The sequence below is a fragment of the Pseudorasbora parva genome, chromosome 18, assembly GCF_024679245.1.
Source record: "Pseudorasbora parva isolate DD20220531a chromosome 18, ASM2467924v1, whole genome shotgun sequence".
NCBI classification, from domain to species: Eukaryota; Metazoa; Chordata; class Actinopteri; order Cypriniformes; family Gobionidae; genus Pseudorasbora; species Pseudorasbora parva.
Genome location: NC_090189.1, coordinates 5,767,054 through 5,787,682, shown reverse-complemented (window position 1 = coordinate 5,787,682; position 20,629 = coordinate 5,767,054). Strand labels below are relative to the sequence as shown.

The 20,629-nt window shown below is 37.6% G+C and overlaps 1 protein-coding gene across 2 annotated transcripts in view; it reads left to right on the top strand.

Moving 5' to 3' along the window:
• The window catches only part of LOC137046476 (zinc finger and BTB domain-containing protein 7C), a 35,193-nt gene extending 17,117 nt beyond the window's left edge, over positions 1-18,076 (top strand). Inside the window, exons 2-3 of one of the 2 annotated variants that reach the window (XM_067423721.1) lie at positions 8,941-10,273; positions 15,689-18,076. In XM_067423721.1, the coding sequence (XP_067279822.1) occupies positions 8,955-10,273; positions 15,689-16,274 (1,905 nt within the window). In that variant the 5' untranslated portion in view covers positions 8,941-8,954 and the 3' untranslated portion in view covers positions 16,275-18,076. The remainder of the gene's footprint in view (positions 1-8,940; positions 10,274-15,688) is intronic. The other variant, XM_067423720.1, reaches the window with a different exon arrangement.
• Positions 18,077-20,629: the final 2,553 nt, after the last annotated feature.

The window sequence follows — 20,629 nt, the reverse complement described above, 5'->3', positions numbered from 1 at the left end:
AATATAAATAAAGGTCACATGATTTAATATGTCAATGGGCATGTATAAAAAAAATACAAAGAATCAGAAAAAATGAAATTGTTTTTTTGCCTGACAACTTCTTGATGTCACTTCAGCTACCAATTAACGAAACTAATGCCAGCATTTCTCAGCGGCTCGAACTCAAAACTTCTGTTACTATTTAATGCAAATGTCAAAATTGAATTCCAAAACCACAAAAAGTAATTATTCAAGACTGTCAAAACATGCAAATGTCTGAAACGGAAATCAGGGTCACAGCAACCAAACCACCATTAAACCGTTTGCTGTGTATTATATGCAAATCACTCCAGCCGAGAGGAAGCGTATTCAAATCCACAGCCTTCTATTGGGCGATTGTCGTGCCGTTGCGAGAGCACACAGGAGGGAGGGAGGCAGTTCAGTCTGTAAACAGGGCCGTGAGTCTCAGCCAAGCGCTAATAGACTAAAACCTACAGGTGCCCCTGCAGGTGAGGCCCCTAAATGATCTCCCTCAGGACCCACGAACCCACGGCTGGATTTAGCCAATTTACCAGCAGTCTGAGTGTCCGTGAGTCTGAGCACCATGACACGCGCTCGCTCCTGTCTTAGACTCCAGCCCTGCCTCCCTAAAGAGGCCATGATGAAATATCTCTCACAAATGTGAACTGTTTTAACTTTTGGAGGAGATGTTGTAACTTTACCATATCAAGAGTTGGTCATCTTTGCATCACAAAGTGAGACGAGGCATCCGTCGTGCACCCAATGCATGCATTTAACCCCAAAAAACTTTTATCGACGAATAATCACAATATTAATTTTGAAGACAGAGTCTTTGTCCCAGTTAAGACAATCATCAAAGCTCGTGCTCGCCTGCATGTGCTTATGCATTTAGTTCAAACATCAAACATAGGTGTGTGTTATTTTGAACGATCAAAGGACTGAGGGGGTAGTTTGGGTTTTTACTCACAGTGTCATTTATGTTTTGAGATATGACACATTGTGATTGATGTTGAACTCAGAACTAGTAATGCATGAACATGCAAAGGTGAAAATAGGAAATATCTGCAAACAAGGTTATTATTGATTATACACTGCATGCATTTATTTCTACACCGGTTTTACTGACATTATAAATGACAATTTTTAGACCAATCAGACTAAAATCTGCTCAATTCACACCACTTCATTAATAGGTTTAAGCGATTCATTAAACCGGATGATTTTGTGAATCGAGAAGCACTGAAGCGCGCTCATTGCATTTTGATTTCCGCAAGTTAACAACAAGGACTACGACGCAATAATCAAAGAAACACATCTAGATTTTTTTGGTTTTTTTTGCAATGCTGCTCCTGAATAGCGGTGCAGGAAACACTGGTCCACACGCATGCATCTTTTTCTGTGCTGAAATGAGTGTGTGGTATTTTATCAGGCACTGTGAGGGTATTTTATGAGACGTTCATCTCTTTCCACAAACGGTGTAGATTGAGATAGACACCAGAACAAATGCTGAACATTTCAGATCCCTCACATGATCTCTGAACATCCTTTAACTTCACGCAGGGCATTCAATACAGCATGCAACTAATAAGGAAATGTATTTATTTTATATATAGTAATAATTACATTATTTAAAATTATTAAGAGGCCTCAGAAATTCTTCAAAGAAAGTTACTACTTTAAATATTTAAAAAAAATATATCACCAAATAAGCTATATGCTAATTTTAGTTTTTTAAACAACTGAATACGTTTTCTTAGGTTACACTATTCTGCACTTCTAATATTAGCAGTCAAACAAATGTAATTTACTGAAATGATAATATAATTCATTGTCAGCAGCATGAGAACATTACGATAGCTGGGAAAATGACGTCTTCTTTCCTTATCATTAGAAACATCACAAGCAAACCACAATGGCTACGTCTACAGAATAATCCTACTACACTCCAACCGAGTACAAATGATCAAATAATTTGACAAGAAAAAGTGCAAATGTGGATGTTCTGTCTGTCTGTCTGGTGCGGTCCGGTCGCAGATATCAATCTAAAGCATGCTCTTTCCTAGCAGTGCCCCATCAACAGTTTCGAAAGGATTTCAGATAGCATCTATCGCTGAGGTGTGTGTGTGTGTGGGTCAGCCAACACGGTGGGAACCAACAAGGACAACGGCTTAATAAACGTACTCAATGTGCAAAGATAAAAGCGCAAAAGATTGTCAGTGTTGAAAACAACAGAAAAGTTGCAGACAAAATTTCCCAAGAAGTGAGACCAAAAAGACCAAATGATTAAAAAAGGTACACTTAAGAAATTTTTGTTTTTCACTACTCATAGGATTGTAGAAAAAATATATACGTTTGTATTAAACATTTATGGAGCGACAGATTTTGTGTGAAAATAAATCATGTTTGAGGTGGCAAGGGGGGCAGCATTGGGCAAAAGGCACACAATTATTTATACAAATTCTTTAGCTTAAATAATACGTTTAATAATGTCTAAGTTAATACTTGTTCGAAACAATCACGTTAGCAAATGATTTATTATAAACTGTATGTCATATAGGCCTAACGGAGAAAAAAGACACTTCTCTAAAAATGTAAAACAATGAAATTCCATTTAATTTAAAACAAACATTATTACTTTAATGTTTTTTCTATTAAATCAACAGCAAAAAGGCTTTGATTTCTCACACAGAGTAAGTGCAGTTACTCAGCAAACACAATTGATAGATAAATAAAAAAACATTTTGTTCAATAAATATACTGTCATTAAAATGTTTATTATATATATATATATATATATATATATATATATATATATATATATATAAAAATAACAGAAACAAATGTGTAATGAGAATGAGATCCCATAATAATTTAATATAGCTTTAAAGTAGTAACAATAAATATGATCAATGGAAAATCTATAAGACCACCTTTGTCTCAAAATATTTTCAATAATTTTAGCGCTTCTCATCTGCTACTTAAATCTACAAAATAAAAAAAAAACATCAAATATTAGATCAGAATCAACTTTACGCATTAAGGATCAGCCAAATTTCCACGTGCATCTTGAAAAGCAAGGAAACTAAAATGAAATGTGCCTTTTACCCTGGTGCACCTTTAACCCTTTTAACCTGCTCAAAGTTTACAAAAATATATATAATGAGTGAGTACATCATGAATCCCTTTTCCAAACCGTGTTTTTGTCTTATCCTGAACTTTTGTCTTATCCTGAACTTAACCACTATGGTACACTTATAATAAGTGTTTATATTGGGACTATTTTAGTCCGGTTCAGGTCAGCACCGCAGCGGAGGAACGCAGAAACTGCATGCCTCGCCATAGACATAAACAGAGAGAAGTAGCTCCGGCTACAATGTTCTTCTGCAAGACGTGTGCAGTTCTGTTTGTTAACCGCTAGAGCGCCAAAAGTTAGTCTGTAGTATCTGTAGTATTACTAGTTCGCTTTATACGCAACCAGCAGAAGTCTCTGGTGTGTCTGCATGTAGCTAGTCGTACGCGTTCACTGTCAACACACACGTAGGAGTAAATTGCCACGGTTTGAAGGAGTTAGTCAGTGTTAAGCATGTGTGGAGGGGCCAGTCGGCCCTCAAACACGCACACTATAATTATGGGAGCGAGTGAGGAGGTGTGGAGGGCCGGACTGAGAAAAGAGGAGACGAGAAACGCATGTGCTCCCAGGGTGGGTGGGAGACCTCACTGTGTCTCTCGTCCTTCTTTTTTTCACTGTTGTTTTTAGCTCTGAACGCCTATTTAACTTGGCTGGATTTTCCAGGGTGGGGCACCGTTTTTTTTTTTCTTTTCTTAAGTTTTGCCCAACCTGTCAGGGAACTTCTGGGGACATGAGATCTCATCCTTCCCTCTTCCTCCGTCTCTCTTTTTTATCTTTATTTCTGCAATTAAACATATTAAAGTGTTAATTATTCACATGTGGTTTAAGGGATAGTTCACATTTGTGTCATCACTTACTCACCCTCAAGTTGTTCCAACATTTGGGTGAATGTCGGTAACCACACAGTTGACGGCACCCATCGACTTCCATAGTAGGAAAAAAAACAATGGAAGTCGATGGGTGCCGTCAACTGTGTGGTTACCGACATTCACCCAAATGTTGGAATAACTTGAGGGTGAGTAAGTGATGACAAACTGCTGAGTTAACTAACCCTTTAACATCATCAAAAGAATAAAATGTTATTTGTACTCAATTAGCAAAACCAATCAATTATAAACCATTTCAAAGCATATTATATAGGGATGCCACAATACTCAATATAATATTGAACCGTTCAGTACAGCATTCACGGTTCAAAACGCGCTGGTGAATTGAGTTTTTTTTAGGTTTTGCATTTAATTAATAATTTCCATTTCTCTCTGTTTGAAATATTTCTCTCAGTTTATTTCGGCTCTGTTTGAGTGTGCCTGTGAGTCTACGCGCTGATATGAGCAAATATCCAATCATATGCACTAAAGTTAAGGGCTGTATACCCGCGTTTTAAAGCCTTGCCGGTTAAACATTTCATGCATGCGAATTAAATGTTTAACCGGTAAGGCACGGACTGTTCAAAGCATGCACTTTTGCATTGAGTGCGCGCACTAAACATCTTTCTCAAACACGTGATTACTGGACAGTCTTACTGCGCTAATACTGTTGAATACACACACGGTTAACATATAAACACAGTCGGTTATGTCTAAAGTGAAAGTAAAATCGTGTGCGTCTGTATATGAGATGTGAGCAGGTCTTTGATTGACAGCGGCAGCCTAGTGAACACGCTGTCCTTAAAGTGATGTTAATAAAAAACACCTTAAATAAATGTTGTATATTGAAGACTACACTCTTAGAATAAAAGGTTCTATAATAGAACCTTAAAAGGTTCTATCGGCGCTACGTAGTTGGAACCCCTAAAAGGTTCACTGCAAAAAATGCTTTTCTTACTTAGTATTTTTCTTGCTTCTAGTCCGAACATCTAAACATTCTTAAAACAAGAAGTATTTACTAGACAAGCAAAAGTAATTGTCTTATTTTGGGGAAAAATAACTCAAAATTAAGATAAAAAATTATAATTTTTTTGCAGTGTTCTATATAGAGCCCTTTTTAAGTGCCAAAAGGGTTCTTTCTTGTCATTATAAAATATATATATATAACCTTTTAAGGTTTCCAAATACGTAGCGCCAATAGAACCTTTTCTTCTGAGAATGTATGTAGTTTTAATTTTAGCCTACATTTATTCATTGGATTTCATACTTAAATGCTACTGTACATCTCTGAGCTGCCACTGTAAATCTTTATATATATTTATTTTATATTATAGAATACACTGAGAATGTGTACGAGGGTTTTTTAGGTAAAGTTTTAAGTTTAAGTAAGGGGTTTCAATCCTTTTAAGTAAAAGAAAGAAAGAGTATTGCAATAAAAACATTTTCTCTATAACCTTTTTCTGTTCCTGTCGCCGAATAGAATAACAAAAAAAAAAACGAACCGAAAAACCGTAGTTAAAAACCGAGGTATGTATTGAACCGTGGACTAACTGTATTGTTGCATCCCTAATATATATATATATATATATATATATATATATATATATATATATATATATGTGATATTCTTCAAGATCTAGTTGCTCATATTTGCTTCTCCAATTTCATGTTGGTTCATTCACTCCAGTGCTGCATCTATATGTATATTTACCTGAAGGGTCACGTTGTTTAGAACACAAGGTTCTCAATTTAAAAGATACATTCCGTGACTATATGTTCAAACAGTAATTATAGCATCTGTCTCCTAGCAACAGCAAAAGGGACATTAAAATCCTGATTGGTAAGTGCTGGGCTCAATATTACAGAGAATAAAGACAGACAATGAACAAGAAAAAAAAAATCCCGAAAACACTAGTAGCTCATTTACTTTGGCTTAGAGGCCGTTTTTGGCCCACTGAACGCCAGTCGACAGCTTTCGGTTGTGGCGGGCCGTATGAAAGCCTCCATCCACATGCCTGCAGTGACCACGGGGACGAGACACACTGAGATTAAACTCTATTCATAGCCATGAATGAAGGACAATGCTGCCAAAACGCCTCTTAAAAAGTCACTGTAAACATTTCAGGGAATCCGCAGGTACAAGTCGGGCTCCATTCATGTAGGCCTGTAGTTTAAGAGCATCTGAACGGAGATCCGCTGTCCGAAAAATACAGCTTTGCAAATCCTTTATTATTGCTGGACGCTGTACAGTAAAAGTGCACGTCTAAACTAGACTTGACTGAGAATGTGAATAAAATGATGTATCATTGCATGCCTAATAATTAATTAAATCACACCATTATCAGACCTCTCATGCGACGCAAGTAAAACTGGAGGCGGTGGGTTACGTTTACTCATGCCCTGACACTTTTGTTTCTTCTTTTTCCCGTGGAAAGCAGAAACTAGAGCCTGACCCCTTTTGCCTTCCTGTTCTGTCTTCTTTTCTTTCCGAACATGATAAAGATAAGTGTCAGCTTTTCTCACAATGCAAACAATCTGATTTATTTCGCTATCTGTCGAGGCCTACACAACAAAATGGCCACTGCTATCAATATATGTCATGAAAAGCAGAAGCTGGTGGAGATGCTGTCTGATCGCAATCAGACAGAAACAGAAACAGAGATTTGCTCCTTGCATGCTCAACGGGAGCTAATTAATTATCTGATTGTGTGACGCATCCTCTTTAACCGCAAAGTTCAAGCACACACAAGTTACACAATTTTACAAAAACAAGCAGCTTTAGCTCAAATCTCATTCAATATCAGTAATATTGGTCTAGGCGATACGGCCAAATATATTTTTCCCCATATCATTTCATACCAATATTCATCATTGTATACCATTAACATGGAAGCAAATGCATTGAACCCGTTTAATGTGTTACGAGTAAACCATCCAATGATTTAGAAAGAAATCTGTCACTTTTTTTCCACAAATTATGTTTTACATTTTATTTTGGTCTGGATTCTTTTATGATTTAATACAAATTAAATTAATTCATTTTTTAAAATATAATCAAATGAAAATATAATTAATTTACAGCTTTTATTTTTTGTCAAATAAGTTGCAACACAACAGAACTTATACTATGTATTGTGTGCATATATATATAAGTTTGTCCCTAAATCATAATATTTATAATAACCAAAATAATAATAATAATAATAATAATAATAATAATAATAATAAAAGAACAGATTTTTCAAACTTTATTTGATTACTGAGAAAAGATTATTGGGAGTGTTTTACAAGAAAATACTACTTCCGTCTTTCTACTTCAGATTTCACTGTCACTTGCCTAATTTATTTATTTCTGGTAATTATTTGTGAAATTCACTAACAATGTCAGGGTGAAAATTGTTTCAGAATAAAACCTACACCATTTTTTTGGTGTACATTCAGTGTCAACTATTATTTTGGCGGTTTGTATTTAAAGAGTATTATTACCATTTGAACCACTTTTTATTTTTTGGTCTTAGTCCTGTGTCAAACGTGCTTTTTAGTCATCATCATATTGGGTCAAACTTGTTTTTCTTTAGTCAAGTTTTAGTCAGCTAAATGCCTGAGCATTTTAGTCTAGTTTTCTTCAATTAAAACTTTGTCATGCATGCACTGATAATCCTGATTATTTTGCTCAAAATTATAAATCAAAATGATTGTTGTCATTTATATATACATAAATGTATTTTTATATTGTTGCACTTTTACCTATATAAGCACAAATCAAGAAAATGTCGACCAATACGCAGGGTTTGTTTAACCTCATCTAGTTTAAAGCTACACTGTGTAACTTTTTTAGTTTATTCTTAGCTAAAATCACTTAGTTCTTTAAAAAATATATGTGCTCATTAATGTATATTTACTTCTTTCAAGTAATAAAGTCTTCTCGTAATTTTATAATGTACCATTGAAAATACATACGGGTGAGGGGTTCGAATGCCGGTCCCCATGTTGCCCCTCCATCTTGAAAGTACATTAGCCAAAGAGGGACATACCCGTAAATTCAAGCTTCGCTTTTCTCGTATTTAACACTTGATGGCACCCATTGACGAGGTCGAACTGGAAGCCATGTTAATCTTGGACTAAATCGGCCACCGTAGGAGTTTAAACAAAATCAGAATTGAGAGGAACAGAAACTATTATTCACTGGATTGTCATATACCTTTACACCGCTAGATGGGGGGAAATATCACACAGTGTAGCTTTAATGATTTATTATTTATCATATAGGCCTAATGGAGAAATAAACTTCTCTAAAAATTTAGAACTGTGAAATTCCACATTACTTTAATGTTTTTTTTCTAATAAAACAACACCAAAAAAGACTTTGTATTGTCACACAGGTCCGTAAGTGCAGATATTCAGCAAAAACAACAGACAATCGTCGAGAGATCAATGCTTGGATTTATTACAGTTCATCACTGAGAAGGTTTGATAGCAGATTTAGCCGCACAAACAACACAAGCGGCTAGTGACAGAACACAGACCGACTGAATGACAGTTTCATTTAAGCAGAAAATCTACTTGTTTATTGGTGTTTTTAGATCACCCGCATGCGCAAGACAGAGCTTGCGTGCACATGGTTGCCAGATTGCAAAGTTTAAGCAGAACATCAGATAGTGTGATTTGACAGAAAAGCTCTGATTGGGGGATTTTAAATGATTGAAACCACAAGGAGCCGAATGCTCCTCTTTTGTGTAGCACTTTGTGCTCCGGGCGTCCCAAGTTCGAAGACCTCTCTCTGTCAAACTTCGTTTCCTGTCAACTAACTGTCCTGTCATAATGTGCAATTCTAAAAATAAAATATATATATATTAATATAGATTTGCATCCAGCCCTGTTTTAATACACGACAGGATAACAAACTTCTGCTCTGACCAATTTCACTTTTTTATCTGTACACAGATTCCCCGGAGAAGATGGCACACACAGACGAGGACCTGATTGGAATCCCCTTCCCGAACCACAGCAACGACGTCCTGTGCAGTCTTAACGAGCAGCGGCGGGACGGCCTGCTTTGTGACGTCATCCTAGTCGTCAGGGACCAGGAGTACCGCACCCATCGCTCCGTCCTGGCTGCCTGCAGCCAGTACTTCAAAAAACTCTTCACGGTCGCCACCGACTCCAGTCGGGACCCCAACGCGCACGCCATATACGAGCTGGACTTCGTGGCGCCGGAATCGCTGACGGCCATTCTGGAGTTTGCGTACACGTCGACGCTGACGGTGACCGCATCCAATGTCAAGGAGATCCTGAGTGCCGCCAGGCTCCTGGAAATTCCCTGCATCATAAACGTGTGTCTGGAAATCATGGACACGGGGGGAGGGGGAGAAGGAGAAGGAGGGGGACCCGCAGAAGGAGAGGAGTTTGAGGGGGATGATGAGGAAGACGAGGACGAAGAGGAGGAAATGGAGGAGGAGGCTGACTCCAAAGATGGAGAATTTGAGGACGACAACAGTGAGAAGTCTGCACAAGGCGCCGTGGCCGAAAACCAAGAGGGACGGAAAGTTTGGGAGGACAGGCAATCGGACAGCCCACCCTGCAGCTCGCAACAAGAGGCGCCAAACCCGGAACAGGACAGCCAAGAATCCCAAAGACGCCCAATGGACGCTCCGGATGGCCCACAACCTGAGAAACCCAGAGGGCCGGAGGGACTAGAGGGCCGGGCGCTGAAGGACTTCTCCATTGAGTCCTTACTTCAAGAGGGACTGTATCCGAAAGTGCCAGGCCTGGAAAGAGGAGCTGGATTCTCACCCCTTCTCCCAGGCTTCTATCCTCCAATGTGGGCTGCAGAATTCCCAGGATACCCTCAGATTCTGAAGCCCCGACACCCTTTCCCCACGGCTTCACTGGAAAACAGCCCTTTGGACCTAGCGGTCAAGAAAGAAGTCATCAAAGAAGAGTTAAAGGATGAACCCACAAACCATATGCTTCACAGAGACTTCCTCAAAGACTTCATGAGTCCAGGTTTGGGTATGACCTCTGACCCCGCTCTCGGCCCGATTAAAGAGGGAGCGGACTTGCGGTCCTACCTGAGTTTTCTCTCCGCCTCCCATCTCGGGACACTGTTTCCTCCGTGGCAGCTGGAGGAGGAGAGGAAGATGAAACCCAAAGCGTCACAGCAGTGCCCGATCTGCAACAAGGTGATCCAAGGAGCGGGAAAGCTGCCGCGGCACATGCGGACACACACGGGAGAGAAGCCCTACATGTGCACCATCTGCGAGGTCCGCTTCACCAGGTGAGTCGGGTTTAGGTGACACCAAGGCGAGTGCCGCAAACTTGAGTAAAGAGAGTAAATGTGAGAAGATAAAGGAAGTGATACCGGTATACTTTCCTGTAGAAGTATAAAAATACTAGTATTTCTCAGGACACTTATTCATTTTATTAAGTATAATTTTGTTTAATAAAGTAGTGAAAGTTGGTTATGATGGTTATTTTTTTATTTTACAACACCCTTCTAATTATTACAATTATTGCTTAACATTTAATTGTATTATTTATGATTGTATTTAATTTAATTTATAATTAAGTTACTATTTAAAAAATACTTTTGACAACTTTATAGTGATAGTTGATGGGAATGATGGTGGTGTTTTATATACACTTCTAAATATTACAATTATTTACCATTTCATTTGATTATTTACCATTTTAAAAATATTATTATTTTATTTTATTTTAATTATTATTAAACTACAATTTAAAACACTATTTTTTTTCTATACTTCAACTATTATAATTATTATTTAGAATTTCCATTTGATTATTTTTTTAATTAAAATTATTGTTAAATTACTATTTCAAAAAAAAAATATTTTGCCACCATTATTGATGGAAATGATAGGGAAAAATGGAGACAATGGGATAAAGTACCACAATCCGGACTGTTAATGCGCAACAACACCATTAAAGTGAAAGTTTACCTATAAAATTAACTAAAAACGTGTTATTGACTCACTCTCAAGTCGTTCCAAACCACTTTAACTTGTATCCGGTATAAACTTCATCTGAAAACTGTTTTTCTCCATACCATGAAAGTCCAAAACCACAGCATGAAAAAGTTGGGTGAATTTCAGGACTGTTTTTAACATTGTTCAATCAGATGCAGTGCAAGAATAACACTTTTAAAGTGTACATTTACTTAAACAAAAGAACAGACAAATTGAAGAAGGCAAAGAATGTTTTACAATGACGGATTTACGAGAAATAATTCTGACTTGCTGTCATGTAACGGTTTCCCTCAAACAAATTACATTCTTGACTGTCTATAAGAATAAATAGCCTCTTTGAAGCTGAACTGCTAAGCTTCAGTATTACAACAATGAAACGGCACATGCAAACTAGAGCAGCATCATAAGGACAAACCTGCTGTGAAACACTTTATGCATCACTGCGGTCGAAGCCCGCACGAGGTTTCCACACTGTAATAAAAGCCAAAGCGTGGTGATGTTAATATAAGACCTACATTTCACTTTTGGGCTCAAACGCTCTGTAGAGGAATGAAATTTCTATGAGCGAGATCTAGAGTGAGAAATAGATCAAACGAAGGCTTCTCAGCTTCTGGATAACTCATCTGGATACCACATAACAGGAACACTAAATCCTGAGTGTTTCGGTTTTCGTGTTTTTTAGGTTCTTCTGTGGCTGTTACTGTTGAGCAACTTGCAGCTGTATGCTTTTCAAGTATGAAGGCGTACACCTGTTTGTGTGTTTTTCTGCATGCAGAAAGACGTGTGAGAAAGAGTCACTCACATTTGCAACTAAAAATATTGATAAAACTCCCCACGGGTCCTTAAAAAGGCAAAAAAAAATCAGATGTGTGAAAGGTAACGTTAAAAAACATCTTAAATGGAATAATAAACATCCTAATTTTTTTGAAGGTCAAAGTGCAAACCTTAGGCCTGGGACACACTGCAAGCATGCTGTGAGCGTCTCGGCTGCGTGGCGTGTCAGTTTTTATTTCAGCTTCCATGTTAACCGGTTAGAACTTGCACACTGCCTGCGTGACACGCGGCTCACGAAGAAAGGAGACGCCTATTTTTTCACGCGACACGCGAGCGCGTTGGAAGCGTTTCAAGGCAAAATAGAATAGGAAAAGATGTTTATATGTCATTTTGACACGAATACATATTAATAAATGACATTTTCATGTTTGAAAGTCTGTAGTAGGGATGCACCGAAATGAAATTCTTGGCCGAAGCCGAAACCGAATAATAATGAAATGCTTGGCCGAAGACCGAAGGCCGAATACCGAACGCGTTGTTTCGCATTTTTTCCATTTATTTGGCAATTTTTTTTTACCATTACAATAATTAAATAGTAAAAATTTGCTTTTTACTATTTTGTGTTGCTTTTCAGAGAAATAAATCAAATAACAAAAATACAATTTCAAAATATTTATTTAACACTGAATTTTTTTAACATTCCAGCAGATATTATACAAACTAAGCACAACATAACTTAAAATAAATAATTAGTAAAATAAAAAATATATTTTTATTTGGCCATCTTAGAAGCCCCCCTTCTTGAATAGCCTATGTTAGGCCTATAACTGACTGCTGAAAGAATGTAACTCTGTATGTCTACAACAACTAATGTGCATTGAATAGTGCAAAAAATGTGGATGAACCCACAACAAATAAATAACTGTCTTAGACATAAGCCTACTTAGCCTACTTCTTCAGGAAAATTTGCAGGTTCTTCTTTATGAAAAGTAGCTTCTCTGCTTTCTCACATGAAAGTCGGTTCCTCTTCTCATCGATGACATGAGCACTAAATTTCAGCACTAAACAGTGCTTCCACACTGCTGACATGTTTGCTGCATAAAGCACGCATCTCTTACTCTACGTGGGTTACTTTTTGATCGCGTAATTAAAAACGTCATTGTTCGGCCAAAATTATTCGGCCTTTTTACTTATTCGGCCGAATGCCGAAAGTGCTTTTTTTGGCTATTTTCGGCCGAATAATTTCGGTTGCCGAATATTCGGTGCATCCCTAGTCTGTAGGTTAACATAAATGCAGATATAGGCCTAATTGTAATAATAAAAACAACAATTATCAATTTTGAAATATTAAACCTGTCAATACAGAACGAAATATTCTGTAGCCCATTTTGCCGTCAATACCATAGATATGCATGGCCAATAGGCTACTGCCGACGTTGTCTTTGCTGTATATACTCAATTTATAATATATACAATGCTTGATACTCATTCCTACGAGTCTACACTCCACCAGAAGCCTTCGCTCAGCTAATGAAATCCCTCTCCAGAACTTTTTCTTTCATTGTTCCTGGTTGGTGGAACGATCTTCCGTCCTCCATACGCACGACAGAATCACTCGCTTCATTCTAAAGACAGATAAAAACTCATCTCTTCCATTAGCACTTAATCTTATCATTTAAAAAAAAAAATCTTCCTCCTCTATTTCTCTTCTTCCCTTTTTCTGTTTTTTGCTACTCTGACTAGTATACAAATTCTTGGTATTTAGGGCACTTTTTGCGTTTCTTTGCCTCTTCTTGACGGATCACTTCCTGTACTCCTGAGTTGTAAGTCAAAGCGTCTGCTAAATGCATAAATGTAAATGTAAATCAATAGGCAATATATGTAAGGGATAATGTACACCCAGCCGGTTGTTATTGCAGAATAAACCCCGACAGTGATCAGGTCTTGCATCACTCTGAAGGGGTTTATTCTGCGATAACAACCGGCTGGGTGTACACTATCCCAGTTATTACACGGCTACTAGTCTCAAATAAATTAGACACAAAATATTGTCTTGAGATTAAATATTTTATTAGCTCTTACGCGAAGCTTCCGCAAATCTTTATCTTTAGCCTTTATCTATTGCTGAAGATTTGCCATATGCTTAATGTTGAAAATGAATGCTGAAAGGGTTAGTTCACCCAAAAATGAAACCAAGCCTATGATTTACTCACCCTCAAGTTCTTCTTTCAGACAAATACAATCAGAGTTATATTTAAAAAGTCCAGGCTAACGTTAATCCAAGCAGTAGTTGTAGCTGTTTTTGAAGTCCATAAAAAAAATGCAGCTGTCTGTCAAATAACGTGCTCCACACGACTCCGATGGGTTAATAGAGCCTTCTGATTCGAATCGATGCGTTTGTGTAAGAAAAATATCTATATTTAAAATCTTATAAAGGAAACCTGCCTTGAAGTCTTCCATTGTAACCCACGGCTGTTTAAGCCACAAGATGGCGCCAGCGTTAAACATAGAAGTAGTACCGGTCAAGATAACTCGTAGTACCTGGATGAGCGGGTGTTATCTGGAAATAACATACCGCTGGAATGCGCGATTGACCAATCAGAATCAAGTATTTCACAAAGCCGTGTAATAATTATATTTAACATGAAGTATAGGGCTTCCCTGTACATCAATAGCTGCAGCAGCACCGCGTCAGACACGCTTCTGGTGTGCAAAGACAGAGAAAACGCCAGGCAGCCGCCCCGCGGATGACACGCAACAAAAACGCCACGCTCACACCATGCTTGCAGTGTGTCTTCGGCCTTGGTAAATCACCTTGCATGATTTATCTAAATACTATCCTCCCATAAATACTGCGTCTGAAAGGGAAACTCCTACAAATGCACATGCAAGAAGATCAGCTGCAAAAACAACTCTGTCCACACCTCTTCAGCGCTAGTTTTTCACTGCGTAAATTCTTACTGTGTTTTTTAACGGCAAAAGAGGATGTTAGTAGCTGTTAGTAAATCTGGTCTCTAGTAAGGTTTGCACAATTAATCCAATTTCTAATCATGATTACAGTTATGGATTCCACATTTACATGATCGTTCAAAGGCACAATTACAAACAAAAAATGTCCAGTAGCATTACTCCGTGTGCGTTTTCCCTTTCTACAGGTTAAGGTTTTTTTCATTGTTTTAATTTTAGTATAACATTATAATACCAAGCATATTTTTACTTCTTTTTTATTTATTTAAAAAAGAAATCAAGCCGATGTATTTTTTACATTTGAGCTTAATAAGCAATAAAAGGTTGAGGAATAATGTTTTCATCTTATTTTCATATAAAACTATAGCATGCAGCTGCTTCAAAAAATAATATAAACATATTCAAAACATTTCAATGTAAATTGTGATAATCATAATTAATAATTGCAATTACAATTTCAAGGGAATAATCGATAATTCAGATGTTTGTCAATCGTGCAGCCCAAGAGCGCTTTTTGTGTTCTAATAACTTACATATTATAAAAATATATAATTTTGCTTGTAAATGTCACCTATCCATTTATTAAGGAAAAACACATTATTAGATACATTGTCATTGCACCCCTAAACAATTTTTTTTGTTGCATTTGCTCCTTGGGGGAAAAGTAAGCATCAAGACCTGCACCGTAAAAAGGTGCCAGGAAGAACCAAAAATGGACTTTCACAGTGATGCCATAGAAGAACCATTTTTGTTCCTCAAAGAACCGTTTTGTGAAAGAGCCATTTTATAGTCTAAAGAACCCTTTTGTGCAATGGAAAGGTTCTTTGGATATTACTGGTTCTTTATGGAACCATACACCCTGCCAAAGAACCATTTAAGAACCTTTATTTTTAAGAGTGTGTTTCATCTTGCAAGACTTCTCTCAAGAATACAAAATAACCTCAAACTTAACTCTTTTTCAGGCAAGACAAGCTGAAGATTCACATGCGCAAGCACACCGGAGAGAGGCCCTACATCTGCCTGCACTGCAACTCCAAGTTTGTTCACAACTACGACCTGAAGAACCATTTGCGCATCCACACGGGCGTGCGGCCGTACCAGTGCGAGCACTGCTACAAGAGCTTCACGCGCTCCGACCATCTGCACCGGCACATCAAGAGGCAAAGCTGCCGCGTCTCGCGCCCGCGACGGGGCCGAAAGCCCTCCGCCTGGCGGGCCACCAACTTCCTCTTCCCCCAGGATCCCAACGCCCTCCAAGCGGACAGGAACATGCGCGCCGGCGTTCCCACGGCCGGCGGCGCCCCCTTGCTGGCTCAGCTGGCTGAGAAACAGCAGCCTCCGGGAGGGAAAACGATGGAGGACGTAAATGGCAGGGGTGAGACGGACAGGAAGCTCATCTCAGAGGAGGTGAATAGGAAGCGAGGTGTGTTTGCTTTCGCCGTGGCGGCGGAAGACGTTCTGCCCCACCCGCCCTTTTATTCGGCACCCTCTGACCCCTGGGCCATGAGACTGGAACGAGCCCCGCCCATCACGGAGGCCGCAAAGTGACTTTTCCGTTAATTGCTGAGCTCTGATTGGCTCACCTTGAAACAGCTGCTCGCTTCGGACGCCACAAGGGAGAAGTCTCGGGTTCAGACTCTGTAATATTAAAAAATAAAAGAATTACTTTTTTTCATTTGTTTATTCGTTTCATAAGTCAGCTTCCAATGGGATGACAGGGATTTTAAATACTTTTTAAATGACTAGATTTGGATGTGCATTTGTTTAAGCTGTTTTTGATGCTTCGGCGTTTGCTAACAATGGTGATATGCTCATAGACTGTTCAGTGCAATGGAGCATGTGAAAATTGAATGCAAAAAAATTTGACAATCAGGTATGCTGAAAGAAAAAAGAAGTCCTGCTGAAATAAGCTAGAAGCTTTGATGTCTGCATTGCATTATTTGACAATGGTTTTCGAATGAAATGATCTAAATCCTGAACACAGGGAAATTACAAACCTACACATTACATTGTACATCCACTATGCAAAATAAAAAAAGTTCAATTTTTAGAATGACCACAGAAACCACAAAGACATATTAATGAGAAAACGTCTCAGGAATTGGAAAACACGCACACACACAAAAAACTTTTTACAGCCAAAATAAGATGTCAAACCCATCTGCAGTAACTTGCGAAAAATGCAAGCTGTTTTTCCTCATAATTACTTTCAGGATTGATCTTATATTGTGCATCTCAGATTGACCCCTAATTAAAATCAACGCTCTTGTCTGCAACATTTAAAATAATCTTTTGTATAGATGGCTTTCAGGTTCTGTGGTGGAATTGTTCATTATCGTAGTTATTTCTATACTGAACTTTGTAAAACATCCAAAGATGTGTTGTTAGAGAACAAACTTGAAATCCAATGTCTTTTTTCACAGATGAAGTGTCTTGGAGGTGCTTATCGTGTACAGGAAACTAAAACGGGGCAGGGGGAATGTCCACACCTTTCATATCTGAATAGAGTAATTCAGCATCATTTAAACGGAAACAATATTTTCATGCTATTTATGCATATTTAAATAAGCCTTGACTATATTTTACTAAGAGGTTTTATAAGACACTAACACGTTTGTGTTCTGGTTTATCTGAGAGGGGGCGTGTTTTTCAAGAGAGAATGTGTGTCGATGCAGGAAACGCTCAAACCCTCAAAACAATACTGACATAAAACGCTTTTAACAGATACAAACTCACACACTGATTTCCCCCTTCAAGACTTTCTTCTAAAGACACCCACGAAACAAAACACCAGTCTAACAACCCTAGAGCCGCTGTACAAGTACTCCGAATGAGAATCGACGTGAAAATTTAATATCTCTGCACTTGTCAAGGCATTTAAAATGTGTGGAAAATGCAAAGATGTTTCAATGGCCATGTACAATGAAGGTGCTTAAAGATTTGTGTATATATATATGAAGCCCTTCTGTGGCTACTGGTGGGAACTTACTTGCACTATTTGTTTGATGATGTTTTAATATTGGTTACGATATATTGCTATTTCTTAAAGATTTAAAAAATAATAAATACAAAAAAAGTATCACAGAACATGTCTGAGATATGCACTTTACTCCTGTTTAACCCCGTAATAAGGAGCCCCTAAAGGGACATGATGGAAGGGGAAAATATATTTCAATGCTTTTGCGTCCGCTCGCAAAACTTTTGTGTCCTTTGAGAGTTTCTGAGGGAATATATTTTTTCCGCCACCATGTCCCTTTAGGGGACCATTTCAGTGAAAGTCATTTTTATAAATGTGTGTGGTATTTGTATATTGCATTACTCCCTGGTTAACGGAATCAAATTAATTCAAGAACTGGAATACAATTAAAAAAATGCTTTTTTCAAGAACATTCAGTGTGTTTTTGTGCTAATTTCTTTCTTGGAAATCTGACAAAGGCCTACGCTGAACTACAGAACTGGGTCATTTAGAGAGGCTTTTATCTGGAGCGATGAGGTCAAGTGCATTAACTGGCTCTTTAGAGTATTTTAATGTTAAGTGCCATACTCAAGACCACGATTTGTTCTCCCTCCTAAACGTCCAGCTTTCAGGATGAGGCACCAGCTCTTTAACGGCTAACTTACCTCAGCCTAAAATTACTCTGAAATCATAGCATGTGGTAGTTTGTTATGACACAAGGCGGTGAGGATCCGACAGACAGCCCTCTCTGGCACAATTAACCATCTCTGTGAGTAATCTAAACCCACACGCTCTCGCTGCGCTTCAGTATGAGCCAGCTTCCCAAACACATACTAATGCTGTCGTGCATTATGAAGGAATTTAAAGTAGGATCGCCATTTTCCATTTTAATCCACCGTTTTAATCTCTCTGAGCATCCAAGTTTATTCTCACCATTATACCTATGACTGAACTTACTTGCGTTGTGCGTTTGCTGCTAGTTTTGGATCAACTTCTCACACAGACACTTAATTTAAATTGAATGTCTGCACCATTAAAAAAATCATTTGTCTATTACTTTTAGATTTTTTTTATTAAAGTAAGGTTACCATTTTTAATTAGATTAGTTTAATCTTAATTTGTGACAGTGGCTCAGTGTTTAAATTGAAAATGGGAATTACACCTAAAATCATAACCAATTACTTTTATAGGTCAGCCCTGTTGATTTAAATAAAAAGAATGCATTTTATATACTTTTATATAGGTGTACACCTTTCACAGCTATCTAGCACCCTCTAATGGAAATGAGGATACAATACACGTCCAGTGTTGCCAATTTAGCAATTTTGTTGCTAGATTTAGCAACTTTTCAGACTACCCTAGCAACCTTCTTTTTCTTTTCTTTTTTCTTCCAAAAAGCACCTAGCAACAAATTTAGCCATTTTTAAAATTGATTTGGCAACTTTCAGCAACTTTTGAAAAATGCCTCAAACAATAAAAGGGCACATATTTCATCTAAATAACACAAAAAGAGGAACTCTTAGAACAGATAGCCAGCCCATCAGCACAACGGCCTGAAGAGAGCTAGAGAAAGATGCCTAGCAAATACTAACAATACACATATCAAACATGAATTAAGTTGCTAGTAGCCATTGTTCAATAATAACTGTTCATTTATCACACAGCATGTTATTAGCTTGTTACAATAATTGTTGTTCGGTTACGTACACTGTAAGAAAAAATTACAGAAAAATGAAAAAGGGACATTTTCTGCCAGCACATTATTTAACCCTGAAACACAAAATGCAACACATAATTTTAATTATGATTTGAAATCTCATTGTGTATTCTAGGGCTAGGCAATAATGCACTTTTTGCGTCATGGTTACGCAATTACTTGATCATTCAATGATATTACCAACAAATCGATGTGTTTTTAGCAACTTCCCCTGACAATTAGTGGTTCTCACTTCACAGTTTTACTTGTAAACGCTTAACATGTCGTCCTTGTTTGGCTTGTTTCAGGTAAACAACCGTATATAAATCAGTCCTATATTACTGGTTAATTGAGCCCTTAATGGTTGTAGCAATTAATGTATTCTGGCAGCGTGTTGCATGCATGTTCTTTGATTGATTACCTGAGCAGTATTTTATGTCATTGTTCATTAACTTACCTGTCGTAGGTGAAATTGAGTTAGGCACATCCAGAACTGCCATCTCCATGGCTACATCTATAACGCGGCTGAATTTATAATGCAATTTTTTTATTTCTTGCCTTTCAACCTGCACGTGCTAACTTTTTTCCCGCGAGGTCAAGTGAATCAAATCCCCAAATTGAATCGTTATTTAGAACCGGATCTTCCGGGCGAACTGATTCACATTTAAAACTCGTTTTCAAAACAAGAAATTTAAAGTAAAACTGTGATGTGCCTGTTGTACAACGCAATATGTGATTTGACTTAAAACACAAACACATAGTATTTCCACATGTCTATAACAAATAACGCTATGTGAATAAATACTAAAATACGTAGCACAACAAAAAATACTCACCCTCGTGTTTGTTTAGTTCTTCAACTTCAGATTAAATTTGGTTTGTCAAATATAAACATTGATCAAATAGTGAGTATTAGCAATAATTCAATAAAGAGGTCAATGAACGTTATTCAGTCAGCAAAACTAAATGACCGTTCATTTTTAAATTTCGCAAGTGCGCCGCTTATTGTGAAATAGACCGAGGCGCGCAAAGTTAAAAAAAAACATGTAACTGTTATGATTTGCGCTTAAACTTGACTTAATATTTTTATCTATAAAATTGTATTTATCTGAAAATAATGAGTTTTCAGCATAGACTGTAAAAGGTATTCCAATCTAATCCAGGTTTTAATAGCGGTATCTGCTAAATATACTGTTAATGAAAAATAAAACATTTCAGCATAACATGGTTATAAAAAATAAACACCTAAAA